Source organism: Macrotis lagotis, chromosome 3 (genome assembly GCF_037893015.1).
Source record: "Macrotis lagotis isolate mMagLag1 chromosome 3, bilby.v1.9.chrom.fasta, whole genome shotgun sequence".
Classification (NCBI taxonomy): domain Eukaryota; kingdom Metazoa; phylum Chordata; class Mammalia; order Peramelemorphia; family Peramelidae; genus Macrotis; species Macrotis lagotis.
The window spans coordinates 257,817,163-257,834,967 of record NC_133660.1 but is presented as its reverse complement, the minus strand read 5'-3'; the positions used below and the strand labels follow the sequence as shown (position 1 = coordinate 257,834,967).

Here is a 17,805-nt window from a genome sequence, read left to right as displayed (position 1 = left end):
ACTAGGGGACAGAAATGGGAGAATCAGTCAAAGAGCATGTTGAATGCTCAATGCAAAGGTGTGGATAAAGGAAATAGGATTGTCATGTGTGAGGAACTAAGAGAAATTCAGTTTGATTGGATTAAAGTGTACAGGAGAAAAAGTAGTATCTATTGAGACTGGAAAGATAAATTTGGGCCATCCTGAAAAGGGGTTTAAAAGCTAAAAATAACATTTTATAATTTATCCTGAAGACAATAGGAAGCTACTGGAGTAGACTAAGTAGGCAAGTCACATGGTCAGAGATGCAAATGGTAAAAATTATAGTGAAAACTGTGAGGATAAACAGGAGAGGCTTGAGGAAGGGAGCCCAATTAAGGGACCACTACATTGGTAAAGGCAAGAGATGAGGAAGGTCTAAACTAAAGTGGTAGTTTTGTGAATGGAAAGGAAAGGTCAGATGCAAGAGATTATGGACTAAATGTCCAGATTTAGTAATTGATTGACTAGGAGGATAGATGCAAGGGAGAACAAGGAGTCAAAGACCAGCAAAGCTTCAAACCAAGGGATGGGAGCATGATGATGCCTTTGATAGAAATTAAGAAATCAGAAAGAGTACAGAGCTATGATCCCATTGTCCTACAAGTAACAAACAAAATAAAGTCAGAAAAAAAAACACATTGTATATACCAAATATAGCTAACTCTGCCTGAAGTCAAAATCTAAGAGGGCTTACTATGATTTCCAATTGTGGCAAGAAAAAAAACTTAGTGATCCCCGGCCATCAGAGGCTAAGAAGGATTCAGAGTTGTAGGGCTGTTTTTAAACCACACTGTGCTACTGCCACCCATAGAAAAGGTACGATAGAAAGAAAAAGGAATTTAGAGTCAGAATAGCTAGGATTCAGATGCTAAATAATAATTATTCACATTTAATTAAGCTCTTTCCAGTTTACAAAGAAATTATCTGTAAGAACCTTCATAGCTTCATGAGAAAGACATTACAAGGATTATCGCCTTCTATGAGGAAATGAGGAAACTGAAGACTAGATTGGTTAAGTTGACTTGTTCATGGTCCCCTAAAGTGCCAGACATAAAATTTGAATTCAAGCTCTCCTGATTGAAGGTTTAGAGTAGGGTTTTGAGTTTTTGGAAATGCCTAAAACTATCTATAAATGAAAGTGATACACACACTAGCTAAATTAAATTGGTTAATTGTGAACCAAGCTCTTCCAAATTTCACTCCAAACAACTTCTTTCTAAAAGGTTGAGCTGAAACGATATTCCAGTTCAAGACAACTTGAAATAGCAGTAGGAAAGGCCTGTCTCAATGAGTTGGTAGTTGAATGTTGGGGGTGGCTTCATTTGGGGGAGTGGCAGCTTCTAGAGTTCTCAGCCTATAAATGGTTAAGAGAGCAAGCTGGTCAAAAGGAAATTACAGGGGACCCTTTGTTGGTACTGGGTGCACAATTTTGCTACATTGGTCAGACTCAGTTCCAGGACAAGGTCCAAGGGAGAGGATCAATACCAATATCCTTGTGCTTGCAGCCACAGAGCAGTGGGGATGATACTCATAGTTCCAAGGTGGAGAAGGCCACTTGTGGTTAACTCTTGGGGATCGAGTCTCAGATCCAGAGCAGAAAGGTGGTATGAACTCTCACCACTAAAGAAGAGGAGGAACCCAAATCATAATTCTAGAGTCCTAAGAAGAAAAAGTTCTTGTGGTCACAGGGTGAAGAAGAGTGCTTGTGGTCTCACAAAGAATATAGTACAGGTCAGAAGAGCCCCTCTCCTGAGATCATATCACCTTGGAAGAACCAAAAACGTAGAGTTCCCCAGAATTTTCTCTGAAACAGCTGCACAAAAACCTGAAGCTTGGGATTGTGCCCCCCTCTATCCTGGGAGAAGAGCTCATCTTTAGCATCAAATTAAAATCAAGAAATAAGTTTAAAATGAACAAACAACCACATCAACAAAAAAATAGGCTGACCATAGAAAGTTACTATGGTGATTGGGGAAAATCAAGACAAATTCAGAAGAAGATAAGGAAGACAAACAGCAACATGAAAAGTTTCAAAAACAAATGTAAATTGGTCACAGGCCCAAAATGAATTCCAGAAAGAGCTCCAAAAAAGTAGAAGAGGGAGAAGAAAAATCAGGAAAAGAAAGGAGAGTGATGCAAGAAAATTATGAAGAAATATAACAGCTTGATAAAGAAGGAACCAAAAAATACTGAAGAAAATAACACCTTAAAAAACAGAAATGGCCAAATGATAAAAGAAGCAAAAAAAAAAAATCCACCAAAAAAAAAAAGAAATCCTTAAAAAAGGAGAAATAGTCAAATGGAAAAAGAAGTACAAAAAGCTCCCTGAGAAAAAAAAATCCCTTAAAAATTGAAAATCAGAATTGGATAAATGGAATAGATTCCATAAGACTTCAAGAAACTAAAATAAGGGCAGCTAAGTGGCACAGTAGTTCAAATACTGCCTCAGACACTTAACAATTATCTAGCTGTTTGACCTTAGGCAAGTCATTTAACCTCATTGCCTTAAATAATTTTTAATTTTTAAAAAAGAAACTAAAATAAAATCACAAGAATAAAAAAATACAACAAAATATAAAGTATCTCATTGAAAAAGCAACTGACTGGGAAAACAGATCCAGGTAAGATAATTAAAGAATCATTGGACTACCTGAAAGTCAAGTTTAATTTTTTTTAAAAAAAAAGGAGCATAGATATCATATTTCAACAAATTATTAAAGAAAATTGTCCTGATATCCTAGAACCAGAAAAACAGAAACTGAAAGAATTCACCAATCAACTCCTAAATGAAAACTCCAGGGAATATTATATAGCAAAATTCCTGAGTGCTTAGGTTAAGGTGAAAAGTTTTGCAAGAAGTCAGAAACCATTCACATAATGTGTAGCCACAGTTAAAATAAGACAAAATTTAGTAGTTTCTACATTAAAAGATCAGAGGACTCAGAATGTGATATTCCTGAAGACAAAAAGAGTAGGATTACAACAAAGAATCATTTACCCAGCAAAAAGTGAGCATTATACTTCAGGAAGAAAAAAAAATGAACAATTTAATGAAACAGAAGTCTTTCAAGCATTACTGATGAAAAGATCAGAACAGAATAGAAACTGTGATTTTCAAATATAAGACTCAAGAGAAGTATAAAAAGGTAGAAAAAAACTGAAATCCTAAGAGATTCAATAAGATTAAACAGTTTACTTTCCTACATGGGAAGATGATACTTCTAACTACTAAGAACTTTATTATTATTATCATTTTTCATTATTAGAGCATTAAAAGGAATATACATGGATAGAGGGCATGGATGTGAATTGACTAATGGAATGAGTTCAAAAAAATAATATTAAGGGGTAGGAAAGAGATACACTGGGAGAAGGGGGGGAGAGAGAATATGGTCAATTATATCATATAAAAGAGGCACAAAAGGAGTTTTTACAGTGGAGGGAAAGGAAGAGGTGAACAATGCTTTTACCTTACTTTCATCAGGCCTGGCTCAAAGAGGGAACAGTATACACATTCAGTTTGGTGTAGAAATCTAGCTTACCCTACACAGAAGCAGTAGGGGAAGAAGGGATTAAAAGAACTGGAGGTTGGGGGAGGGGGCAAAAGGACTGATAAAAGGGCAAATTGAAGAATTTGGTGATCAAAAACAAAAGGAGAAAGAGAAAAATCATAATTATGAATATGATTGGGAAAAATTCACCATAAAAACGGAAGCAGATAGTAGAATAGAGCAACAAATATGTTGTTGACTAGAAACACACTTGAAGCAAAGAAACCCAGAAAGTTAAGGTAAGGGACTAGAATAGAATTATTATGCTTCAGCTGAAGTTAAAAAAAAATCTAATGTTAGCATCAGGATTTAGATATTAATAACCTTATCCATGAAGATGTGGTTTAGCATTATCAATATGAATTTCCAAAATACTAGCACATAAGGTTTTAAATCTTAATTTTCTAACTCTTGAATTTCTCTGATTTATTTTAAAGGGTTGCCACAATAAAATGGACATGAAGGATGAGCTAATTTTTTCCTGGATAAATTTTTAAAATCCTATTTTCTTGATATCTTTTGTTTTTACATCACCTTCACACAGAAGAAATATAATCTCATGGGAAATATAGTTTTCCCTTATTCTGTGAACAATGACTAGATAATAGATATTTTATTTTAAATAGAGGGGGAAAAAAAGACTGTTTAGCAAAACCAACCAATATGTCAACTATGTCTGGCAGGAAGGAGTAGGGATTTGTAAATTATTTTAAATTTCTTATTCAACTTTGTTATCAAATATCATAATGGAACCATTACCTGGTCATATTCCAGTGCTCCTGGGTATAGTGGCCATCCAAGGAATAACTCAGCAATCACACAACCCAAGGACCACATGTCTATGGCTTCACAAAAGGGTAACCCCAATATGATCTCTGGAGCTCTGAAAGTCAAAGTACATTTGATTAAATTACCAAATTAAAAATAAAATTCAAAAGATTATTTTAAGTTTTGTTACCTTAAAATGACTTTACGTAAAATGTCCACAGGATGAGAAAATGTTTTACCTATTTCTATTTAAAAAATGATAAATTTTGTCTTTTACCTTTGTAGTTTCTTTACAGTTCCTTTGTAAACCTAGACGTAAAATCATATCTCTTTGCATTAATTCCCCATTTATGTCCAATTCACTAGAATACATCCCCTAAAACCAAATAAAAGGGATTAACTCCAAAGTTAAGTCAAAGACCCTGAAGTTCTAATCTTCAAATTTAATTTTACTAAATTCACCAGTTTCCTAAATCATAGCAGATTATAAACAGAAAATTGGAGGAGAGGGAAATAAAAACTTTAGAACCAATCAATAGGCAGTAAGAAAAATAAATGATACCTGAAAGCTGACAAAAAGAAAAGATGAAAAATCTTTCATACACAGTAAATGAGTCATGATAATAATTGTAAATGATTATTTTAAAACAATTAAATTTTAAAATATCATAAAGTACATAGTTTAGAAAATCTATCAAAACAGCTAAAACAAAAAGCTAAAATTAAAATTAAAAATTAAAAGGGCCAAAAGGCCCTTGGAAAAGGCAGTTTAGTTATCTATAATTATATCCACAGCAAACACTCCTATATGTCCCAAGAATGCTCAATGCCACCTCAAGTGTAGCCAATGGCACCCCAAGTTATATCTTGATCAAGTCTTCCCAGAATGCTGGACACAGAATCATAATTACCATTCTAATCCTAAAGGGACTAGAAAAGATCTCTCCTTTTAGAATCCTACCAGGGAATTTCTGACTGAAATATTTTTTTTACCCCAAAATAGTCGATCTTTTTAACAAAAATATGTTACAATATACCTTCATGTATAAATGGTTCCCAAGGTGAATTTTTTTTTCAGGATAAATACTATAAATTCTCTATGATCTAATGTTCTATAAAAATGAATACTCTGCTTTAAGTACTTTTGCATATGCACAGTGTCAGGATAATGGATATGTACTGAATAACTTGAGATACTACAAGTACCAAAAGTACCTTCAGAATCATGAAGAAATGTTAAATTGTTTTTCTAAGAGTTTTAATGCAAGAGTTCTTAACCTTCTTTGTTTCATGAATCCTTGTGACAGTATGGAGAATCATGTTTTGGTTTTTTTAATCATGCAAAACACATTTCCATATTAATCATTAATCATGTTGCCAAAAAAAAAAAAAGCAAGAAAAATGAAGTGGAAAAATTTTGCTTCAATATTTATTCAGACCCATCAATTCTTTCCTTGGAGGTAAATAACATTTTTCATCATAAGAACTTCAGGGGCAGCTAGGTGGCACAGTGGACAGGGCACCAGTCCTGGAGTCAGGAAGGCCTGAGTTCAAATTCAATCTCAGACAATAATTACTTAGCTGTGTGACTTTGGGCAAGACACTCAACCCCACTGCCTTACCAAAAAAAAAAAAAAAAAAAAAAAAAACCTTCAGAACTGTCTTGGATCACTGTATATCATTGTATTGCTGAAAATAACAAAGTCATTCCTACTTGATCATCATTATTTTACAATATTACTGTTATTCTACCATAATCTCCTGGTTCTGCTCATTTCATTAGACATCATCATATAAGTCTTTCCAGTTTTTCTAAAATTTGTCTGCTTATTATTTCTTACAGTCCAACCCTATTCATCACATTCATATACCACAACTTGTTATGTCATTCCTCAATTGATGGGCCTATCTTCAATTTCCAATTCTTTGCCACCATTGAAAGAACTACTACAGGGGGTGGCTAGGTGACGCACTGGCCCTGAAATCAGGAGTACCTGAGTTCAAATCCAGCCTCAGACACTTAATAATTACCTAGCTGTGTGGCCTTGGGCAAGCCATGTAACCACATTGCCTTGCAAAAACCTAAAAAAAAAAAACAAAAAAATACTATAAATATGTATTTTTTAATATAGGTCCTTTCCCCTTTCCTTTGGACTTTTTAGAATACAGACCAAGTAATGGTATTGCTGGGTCAAAGGGTAAAGTACTCTTTATGTGAACATAGAATCCTGATACCCCTTAAAGGCAAAAGAGTTGACTGGAATCCCTTCTGAGTTGAATAGGCAGAACAAAGTTTTTAAGCATTCTCCTGGCTTTTATCTGTTCTACTTCATTACCATCAGAGCCCTAGACCACAGTCTCCTGATCCTTCTCAATAGTAATGATCTTTAAAAAAAAAAAAGTCAACTGGGGCAGTTAGGTAGCACAGTGGATTGAGCATCAACCCTGGAGTCAGGAGGACCTGAGTCTAAATCTGGTCTTGGACACTTATTTATGTGGCTGTGTGACCTTGGGCAAGTCATTTAACCCCAATGACTTGCAAAAAAAAAGTCAAAGTCTTAAAGTACAAAAAATTAGACTTTTCTTCCTGAGCAGCCTTTGCAACTGAAATTATGTCTTATTTATATTTCATCTCTTTAAAGATCTATGATTTAGGTGCTATTAGTATTCCCTGCATTAAAACAAACAGCAACTCCCTCCATGCCTCATAGCAGATAGTCTTAGTGAGTTGTTCTGGCAAAAAGAAAAAAAAAATCATCCTGAGATCAACAAGGTGCTACCTTGCCTAATGTAGATAGGTGAGTCCTTATTTGATAGGCATTAGGTACATCCATTACTGAGCCTAGATTAGAAGCCCTCTAGCTTGGTAGGACCTACCACCAGAGCTCTAGCTCCAATTCATCACCTTTGAAAATTCAAGTTATCCCTGTACTTTAACAATCCAAAAGAGAACTTAAGTGGAGTTGACTAGTACACAGACTTACTGAATTATCTTTCAGAAAGGCAGTTAGCTTGGTACATAGTATAGAGTGCTTGGCCTACAGTCAGGAAGAGTTGAGTTTAAATTCTACTTCAGACACTTAATAAAAAGCTGTGTGTTTCTTTATCTGTAAAATGAGGGTAATAAAAGAACCTACCCCACAGGTTGTTGTAAGGATCAAATGAAATAATAAACATTCAGGGCATTTTGCAAACTTTAAAGTCCTATCTTAAATGCTAGGTATTTTCATTAGTATTATTATTATTTTGTTGTTGCTATTGTTAATTTTATTGAGGTGAGAATAAGGAGTTTCATGAAGACTTGATCCAAATCCAAATCATCTATGTATGTCATATGTAGAAATCTAGGAAATAGAAAATTTCTTCAAGGAGATTACATTCTAATGGAAGACAAGTTATTGATACAATCAATTCTGAATTGTACAGGTTCAACAAGAGTACTAGAAAGCAATATTGTATTAGAAATGTTAGCTTCAGCAATTAGAGAAGAAAAAGAAATTGAAGGAATTAGAATTGGGAAGGAAGAGACAAACTCTTACTCTTTGCAGATGACATGATGGTATACCTAGAGAATCCCAAGAAATCATCCAAAAAAACTAATGGAAACAATTAGCAATTTTAGCAAAGTTGCAGGATATAAAATTAACCCTCATAAATCCTCAACTTTCCTATATCTGACTAGCAAAATACAGCAGGAAGAGTTAGAAAGAGAAATCCATTCAAAGTAACCTCAGATAATATAAAATAACTAAGAGTCTATCTGCCAAGGCAGATTCAGAAACTTTTTGAAAATAATTACAAAACACTTCTCACACAAATAAAATCAGACTTAAATAACTGGGCAAACATCAACTGCTCATGGATAGGTCGAGCCAATATAATAAAAATGACAATTCTACCAAAAACTAAACTACCTGTTTAGTGCCCTACCAATGAAAATTCCAAAACATTACTTTAATGAGTTAGAAAAAATTATAAGTAAATTCATATGGAGAAATAAAAAGTCAAGAATTTCCCGGGATTCAATGAAAAACAGGTGCAAAAAAGGGGGGGCTTAGCCCTACCCAATCTAAAAATTATTATTATAAAGCAAAAATCATCAAAACTGTCTGATATTGGCGAAGAAATAGAGTGGTGGAATAGACTAGGTGCAATAGCAGGAAACGATTATAGTAATCTGCTGTCTGATAAACCCAAAGAGTCCAGCTACTAGGATTAAAAACTCTCTTTGATTAAAAAAACTGCTGGGAAAATTGGAAGTTAGTATGGAAGAAACTTTGATTAGACCAACACCTCACACCCTATACCACGATAAGATCCATCCAAATGGATACAAGATTTAGACATAAAATAAAAAACAATACTATAAGCAAACTAGAAGAACAAGGACTAATTTACCCATCAGATCTATGGAAAGGGAAGCAGTTTATGACTAAGGAAGAGATGGAGAACATCACTAAAAACAAACTAGATGAGAACTGAGTCAAATTTTAAAAAAAAGCCACTCCCCAATTGACAAATGGTCAAAGGATATGCAAAGGCAATTTATAGATTAGGAGATCAAAGCAATCCATAATCATATGAAAAATTGCTCTAAATCATTATTTATTAGAGAAATGAAAATTAAAGCTTCTCTGAGGTACCACCTCACACCTCTCAGACTGGCCAATATGACCAGAAAGGACAATGATCACTGTTGGAAGGGTTGTGGGAAATCTGGGACACTATTACATTGTTGGTGGAGTTGTGAACTCATCCAACCTTTCTGGAGAACAATTTGGAACTACACCCAAAAGGCAACAAAAATGTGCATACCCTTTAATCCAGCAATACCACTACTGGGTATATACCCTGAAGAGATCATGAAAAGGGTTGTAAAAACATCACTTGTACAAAAATATTCATAGCAGCCCTGTTTGTGGTGGCAAAGAATTGGAAATCAAGTAAATGTCCTTCACTTGGGGAATGGCTTAGCAAACTGTGGCATATGTATGTCATGGAACACTACTGTTCTATTAGAAACCAGGAGGGATGGCAATTCAGGGAAGCCTGGAGAGATTTGCATGAACTGATGCTGAGTGAGATGAACAGAACCAGAAAAACATTGTACACCCTAACAGCAACATGGGGGCGATGATCAACCTTGATGGACTTGCTCATTCCATCAGTGCAACAATCAAGGACAATTTGGGGCTGTCTGCAATGGAGAATACCATCTGTATCTAAAGAAAGAGCTGTGCAGTTTGATCAAAGGCCAAGGACTATCACTTTTAATTTAGAAAAAAAAACAGGTATCTTATTGTCTGATCTTGCTATCTCTAATAATTTATGTTTCTTCCTTAAGGATATGATTTCTCTCTCATCACATACAATTTGGATCAATGTATACCATGGAAACAATATAAGGACTGGCAAACTGCCTTCTGGGGGGGGGAGGGAAGTAAGATTAGAGGGAAAATTGTAAAACTCAAAATAAATAAAATCTTTATAATTCAAAAAAAGTACTACAAGGGAGGGGAGAGATTTTCATTATTCCTGTTTCCATAATCAGAGAATAAGGTCTAAAGTTCACTTAAGTAAATCTTATAATAAATTCTCTCTTCATAGAATGTCTAAATTGGAAGGGAACCTTGTATTACTGTCTAGTCCACTTCATACCAGAATAACAATTTCTTCCATAATATAACCAAATCATGTTCTTTCAGCCTTTATAGATTTCCAATGAGGCAATTTTACTTTGGCATAGTTCTGTCTGATAGGTGGAATGGTATGTGTATATATATATATATATATATATATATATATATATATATAAACTCAATCTGTTGGCTAGATTTATGGATTTTTTCTTTTTAACTTTCTTCTTCCTTTTAAAATTTTTATTACAAGGAAAAGCTCAGTTAGAAGTATATTCAGGCACTAATATAAGATGAAAAGGTATCCAGAAGACCAAAAAAAATGAACAGTTTTGGGGCAGCTAGGTGGCGTAATGGATAAAGCACTGGTCTTGGAGTCAGGAGTACCTGGGTTCAAATCCAGTCTCAGACACTTAATAATTACCTAGCTGTGTGGCCTTAGGCAAGCCACTTAACCCCATTTGCCTTGCAAAAAAAAAAAAAAACCCTAAAAAAAAAGAACAGTTTTGAAAATTACAGGTTGAATAGAAAGAAGAAATATATATAAAAGAGATTCACAGCCTCACATATAATCCTCCTTTCTCATTCAGCTCTGTATTTGGAAAGTCATTTTATTTGGTGTTTTAAGTTCAGACAAAAAAAATGAAAATGAATTTAAAAGGAAACAATAATATAAAAAGAAAAAGGTATGATGTTCTATAAATAATATTCAAGAAGTACCAATCAAGTTTTCTGTTACCAGACCAATGAACATAATCATTTCAATTTTTAAAGTATGACAATGTTACTAATGCATGATAGAGAAAAATCTAAAGAAGCACAGAAATTTGCATAAAATAATCCCCTAATGAAGTTAAATTCATTTCTTCTAAAAAATGGGGAAAAAAATATTACTGATCTAAGCTACTCTATCAGACAGCACCAGATAATCCATGATAGTTTTCTAAACAAATTCTGATTAGCTTTCACATTTCTAAGTTAATCAAAATGACAGACTAAAATTGCAGTATTAATAAATGCCATCAAATATTTTCTAAATAAGCATTATTGAAACAATAAGTTACTGTTTTAGTATGTTTTAATAATATATAATCTTTTAAAAGTATCAGTCTCTAAGATCAGAACTTTAGTAATCCTCCTCAAAGTTATACATTAATTGGATTGAAGCTCTGCCATGGGTAGATTATCTGTGATATTGATGTGTTTCTCTTCCTTTCTATTTATAAAATATATTTTTTGACTTTAAAACTAATCAAGTACAATAAAACAGTAAATATACTGATTTTATAACAGCTCGATTTGACATTTTAATTAAATTGTTTCATGACAGATATTTCTTTATAAAGTTGTGCTGTTGTTTCTCACATTAAATACATTGTCATCATTTTGATATCCTTTGGTTAAAACACTGTATTTTTGAGAGCCACTGGAATGCCAAGAAAAATTAACACAAACTATTTTATCAAGAATAAGTCAAATAAAAAAAATTTATTAAACCTGTACCATGTGCCAGGTACATGCTAAGTCCTGGGGATACAAAGAAAGTCACAAGACAGTTAGTTCCTGTTCTCAAGGAGCTAATGATCAACTGAAGGAGACAACACACAAGAGATATGCACAAGGTAAACTTGGAATGATGATTTTAGGTGAAACCTGAAGGAAACAATTACAGGGCCCAACCAAGTAAGATGCTGAGTTCAGGGAATGTTATGCCGATGTCATTGGATGGCGAATGTAGTGAAAGGAGCAAGACAGGAGAAAACTTGTGGGAAGGTAGGAAAGGTGAGGTTTATATTTGAGATAAACTGGAGATAAAGGGAAGTCACATGTCCATTGATAAGGGGTGATTTCCCTGGAAAGGGAAAAACTTAAGGCTGAGTGAGATCAAGTAGAATCCAGATGTGAGATGATTAGAGAAAAGAAAGGGGCTTAAGTAAGTAAGTGATATCAGAATGACAGAATCAGCAACCCTTCCTAACTGATTAGATACTGGGGAGCCTTGGCTGCTTTTTGTCCATCATGCTCAAAATGACATCACTACGTTGGGGTCAAGGTCCGATTGCAGCAGCTCAGATCAAGATGAACTCAAAAGTTCTACCACAAATAGTCCAAATGAATGTGGGGAATGGAGATTTCTCTAAATTTGCATATTTCTTTTGAACTAATGCAATTCTGCTTTGCTCATAGATGTGGGCACACCATGGCTGGGTGGTTCTGTGCTAGTATCTCCTATGTCACACAATCAATTCCAAAGAATCTTCAAAGAGACCTTGACAGTGCCTTTGTATCGCTTCTTCTGAGCTCTGTGTGAGTGAATTCTCCCCTCTCTATAAGATAATCTTTAGACAAATACACATTTGGTATTTGAACAATATACCCAGCCCATCTGAGTTGCATTCTCTATAATTGATTTTGAATGCTTGGAAGTTTAGCTCAAAAAAAAAATGTTCAGTTCTTTATCATGTCAAGTGATCTGTAGAATTTTCCTAAAACAATTCAAATGAAAGTGATTCAGTTTCCTGGCACAGCTCCGGTAGACTGTCCATGTTTTACAGGCATACAGCAATGTGATCAGCACAATGGCTCTGTGGACCTCCAGTTTGGTCATCATTCAAATCTCTCAGAGCCTTCTAAGCACTAAGCCAGCTCTGGCAATGTGAGCTTCAACACCACCATCTGTATGTCCCTACAAAATAAGTGGACTTAACCAGAGCATTTAATAGTCCTTCATTTGCTATAACCAATAGGTTCCACATATGGATGGTGTGGTGCTGACTGGTAGAAAATCTCTTTCCGTGGTGTTTGTTGTTAGGTAAAAATTTGCACAAGCAGCAGAGAACTGAGCAGAGGCTGTATTAAAGACATAATCATCTGCAAACAACAAAGAAAAAAATTCTGCACCAACTTTCCCTCTCATTTTGTCTTGGTTTGTAGCCTTCTCAAGTTCAATACTTTACTGTCAGTACAATAGCTGACCAGGATTTTCCATCCTTGTGGAAGGCTTTTGAAGACAATGCTAAAAAACACCAAGCTAAAAAGGCATGGGAGCAAGCACCCAGCCTGGTTTCATTCCACTGCTAACTAGGGAAGCAGGGGGGGAATATCTCCCAGTATCCAGAGCCCTGCAGGCATGTCAAGGTGAAGCTGATGCACATCACTGAGGAGCTTCTCTGGGCAACCAAATTCTGACATGATTTTCCACAAGCATTCATGCCCAAAAGCATCAAAGGCCTTGGTCAGACTGACATGTTATGGACAGACTTCTGCTATGCTCCTAGCATCTCTCCTGGGCAGCAAACACCTTATCAGCTTTTCCTTGGTCCTTTCTGAAGTCACACTGGCTTACAGGTAGAAAACCATCTTTCAACCTATTAAGGAGGATTCTGACAAGAATCTTGCCAGCTATCCTACCTGATCTAAAATTATATTATAAAGCATCAGTCATCAAAACTGTCTGGTACTGGCTAAGAAATAGAGTGGTGGACCAGTGGAATAGACTAGGTACAATAGCAGGAAACGATTATAGTAATCTGCTGTCTGATAAACCCAAAGAGTCCAGCTATTGGTATTAAAACTCTCTTTGATAAAAAAAACTGCTGGGAAAACTGGAAGTATGGAAGAAACTTCGATTAGACCAACACCTCACACCCTATACACCAAGATTAATAAGATCCATCCAAATGGATACAAGATTTAGACATTAAAAAAAAGCAATACTATAAGCAAACTAGAAGAACAAGGACTAATTTACCCATCAGATCTATGGAAAGGGGATCAGTTTATGACTAAGGAAGAGATGGAGAAACATCACTTAAAACAAACTAGATGATTTCGATTACATTAAATTAAAAGGCTTTTGCACACACAAAACCACTGTAACCAAGATCAAAAGAAAAGTAGTAAAACTGGGAAACAATCTTTACAACTTATGTTTCTGACAAAGGACTCATCGCTAAAATATAGAGTCAAATTTTTCCCTTTCCTTTATTTCTCATAAGGGTCTATATTTGGGGGGGGAGGGATATTATGTTTATTCTTTTTTTTTTTTTGCAAGGCAAACGGGGTTAAGTGGCTTGCCCAAGGCCACACAGCTAGGTCATTATTAAGTGTCTGAGACCAGATTTGAACCCAGGTACTCCTGACTCCAGGGCCAGTGTTTTATCCACTGTGCCACCTAGCTGCCCCGGAGTCAAATTTTTAATTAAAAAAAAGCCACTCCCCAATTGACAAATGGTCAAAGGATATGCAAAGGCAATTTACAGATGAGATCAAAGGAATCCATAGTCATATGAAAAATTGCTCTAAATCATTACTTATTAGAGAAATGAAAATTAAAGCTTCTCTGAGGTACCACCTCACACCTCTCAGACTGGCCAATATGACCAGAAAGGACACTGATCACTGTTGGAAGGGTTGTGGGAAATCTGGGACATTAATATATTGTTGGTGGAGCTGTGAACTTATCCAACCTTTCTGGAGAACAATCTGGAACTACACCCAAAGGGCAACAAAAATGTGCATATCCTTTCATCCAGCAATATCACGTGATACTGGGTCTATACCCTGAAGAGATCATGAAAGGGGGTAAAAACATCACTTGTACAAAAATATTCATAGCAGCCCTGTTTGTGGTGGCAAAGAATTGGAAATTAAGTGAATGCCCTTCAATTGGGGAATGGCTTAGCAAACTGTGGTATATGTATGTGATGGAACACTACGTTCTATTAGAAATCAGGAGGGATGGGAATTCAGGGAAGCCTGGAGAGATTTGCATGAACTGATGCTGAGTGAGATGAGCAGAACCAGAAAAGCACTGTACACCCTAACAGCAACATGGGAGTGATGAGCAACCTTGATTGACTTGCTCATTCCATCAGTGCAACAATCAGGAACAATTTGGGGCTGTCTGCAATGGAGAATACCAGCTGTATCCAGAGAAAGAACTGTGGAGTTTGATCAAAGACCAAGGACTATTACCTTTAATTTAGAAAAAAAAACTGATATCTTATTTTCTAATCTTTATATCTCTTATACTTTATGTTTCTTCCTTAAGGATATGATTTCTCTCTCATCACATTCAATTTAGATCAGTGTATACCATGGAAACAATGTAAAGACTGGCAAATTACCTTCTGGGGGGGGGGGGTAAGATTAGGGGAAAAATTGTGAAACTCAAAATAAATAAAATCTTTAAAAAAAAGAAAGAATCTGGCCAGCTATGACTAAGAGAAAGATTGCCCCTCCTCTCTCCTTCCCTTTTGCATAGCTCTCCCCCTCCCCGCTACACTGTGATTTTTCACAAGACAATCTATTTTCTTTACCTTTATAGATAAGGACAATGAAGGGAATTAATGACCTCTCACCATACTACCTGTAAAATTTCAACCAACTTTTGTATAGTGAAAACAGTAGCCCCCTCCCCACCCACCATCACCGCCACCATGTAACTTTCAGCTGAAACAGAATTAGCACCAGGTGTTCTGCCACAGGAGAGGAAGACTAATGGCTTTCAAAACTCTCTTCTTCAGTTGGAAATGTGGCTAGAGAGGGATCGGCTTCAACCTGGGGGAAATGATCAAAAGCTTTAGCATGGATGGATGATGGTATTGAGAACACTATGGAAATCTTGGGTCCATCTCTCCCCATCCTTATCACATCAATGTGGCTCTATCAGCACTGACTAGTTTAAATGCACCATAGATCTCTGTTCCATAAATAGCCTTCAGGCATGACAAAATCACTTAGGATTGTTTCTATTAGCATCTCTCTAGGCTTCACTTGCACTTTACTTTTGAATGGAGTTAAACATTTTTGTCCTTCATTCTTGAAGACCATGACATCAGGGAGGTGATGTCATGACAAGCACATGAATTAGACTTGAGTGAGGGGTGGCTGTACTATGTCACCAGCCTCACTGTCTCCTCCAGGGCCATCTAAGTTCAGTGGCCAGTTATGAATCAGGAGGACTGGAGATGACCCTGGATGCAAGGCAATCAGGATTAAGTGACTGGCCCAGGCTCACACAGCTAGTTAGTGGCAAGTGTCTGAGGCCAGATTCAAACTCTGGTCCTCCTGACCCCAAGGTCAGTGCTCTAGCCATTGCACCGCTGCCTTTTTAGAGGCAGATAAACTATCCTGCTGGTAACTCTGTAGAGTTCTCATTTTTTTGTTTAGGAGCTTCTGAATTTCCCCATCATTTTTCAATAAATTAGTCTTGATGACTGCAAGTGTTCTAACCGAGATGAGTAAATGTGGTGCTAAACCCTAAATCTAAACCCTAAAGCAAATGAAAAGTTATCAACTCTATTTAATTAAAACCAGTTGGCTCTAAATAAATGACAAAAGCTAACATGTATATATAGATCTCTCCAAATGCTCTACTTTAGACTTACAAGGGGAGAAGAATGCTGCTAAGGAAAATGTCAAAAGCAACACATAAGAAGGACATCTATGCTCTGAGTTCCAATAACATCAGAGTTTAAAACCATCAATTTTTCTTCTAGTACCCACAGGTATCAATTCACAAAAATATTTGTTGAATTTAAATAGCAACGTCATATGTGGTACTAAATTTACTGGATGTAATTTTCTTAAGTTCTTTTTTTTGTGGAAATTCTGGCTTCAGATTTATGGCACTTGAATAAATAAGTGCTGTTAAAACCAAAACATGGCAAGGCATGAAAGCCAACAAATCAGCCCACACCAGTTAAGAAAAAACATTATTTTGGAAAACGGCTGTTCAGAAAGATGGAGAATGAATTAACTAACATTCTTTTCAAGACAAGAACTATGAAGTTACATTATCGATGCCTTCTATTTCCCAACTGAATCAAAACAGGATTCAGGCTTGGAAGAAAAGGGCTACCTGAGGTCCGAGTGCTGACCCTGCTGGGATATTCCCAGGGTACCCCCGAAGACAAGTCACTCTATGGAGCACTTTAGCTGACAGGAACCTCAAGTCATCCAGTCCAATGCTCTAATTTCACAGATGAGAAAACCAAGTCCCCAGAGATGACATGTCTTATCCAATTTCATTTGGGCATTAAGTAATTGGATTTCAAACCCAGGGATCCTCTAAGTCTAAATCGATCCTTTTCCCACTATCTCAAACCATGTCTCTCACAACTGCTTTCCATGCCCCTTCTTCCTATTCACCTTACACAGTGATCAAATTACCTTTTCACATCATTTCACAGTCCCAGGATCTACCTACTCATGTCTAATCTAGCCCGAAGACCCTTGTGGAACTGTCCCAAAGTTCCCTTTTTCAACAGATTCTTCATCTACATAGATCCCACATTACAGGCAAACTGAACAAGTTGTCATTCTCTGAACAGATTTGGCATTAGTTCTCATGATCTGGTCACTTTTCTCATTTTGTCTAATTCATCAAAACCATTCTCTTTCCTCCATTAAGTTTTCCTTGAATCCCTTTTTCAGAAATGATATTTGTATGGCCCTTACTACATGATGCTTTTTGTAATCATTTTATTTCCACAACTTTCTTTCTTCATTCGATGTATTTTTATATCTTTGACACCAAGGGCTATTATTATCATTGTGTTGTTAATAATGTCTAGTACAAAATAGGTGACTAAATAAATATTAAATGATCATAAAAAGAATATTGAAAATGTGTGACAAATGCATAATACTTCTAACTTTGCATCATGAAACTACCTCTTTTAAATTTCAATATAAATGAATGAATGGAATAATTAACTGAATCTTATGAGTTCAGAGGAAAAAACAAATTACCAAGGGAAAAGACAGTCAGAGAAGTCCTACTGATTTTAATATTAAGAACCCAAAATACTATAAATTACAAA

The 17,805-nt window shown here is 35.7% G+C and overlaps 1 protein-coding gene across 1 annotated transcript in view; it reads right to left on the bottom strand.

Moving 5' to 3' along the window:
* LOC141518439 (homeodomain-interacting protein kinase 3-like) overlaps positions 1-17,805 on the bottom strand; it is a 186,186-nt gene that overhangs the window by 27,831 nt on the left and 140,550 nt on the right. The window contains 1 exon segment of the mRNA XM_074230446.1: positions 4,332-4,455. Within this exon segment, the coding sequence (XP_074086547.1) occupies positions 4,332-4,455 (124 nt within the window).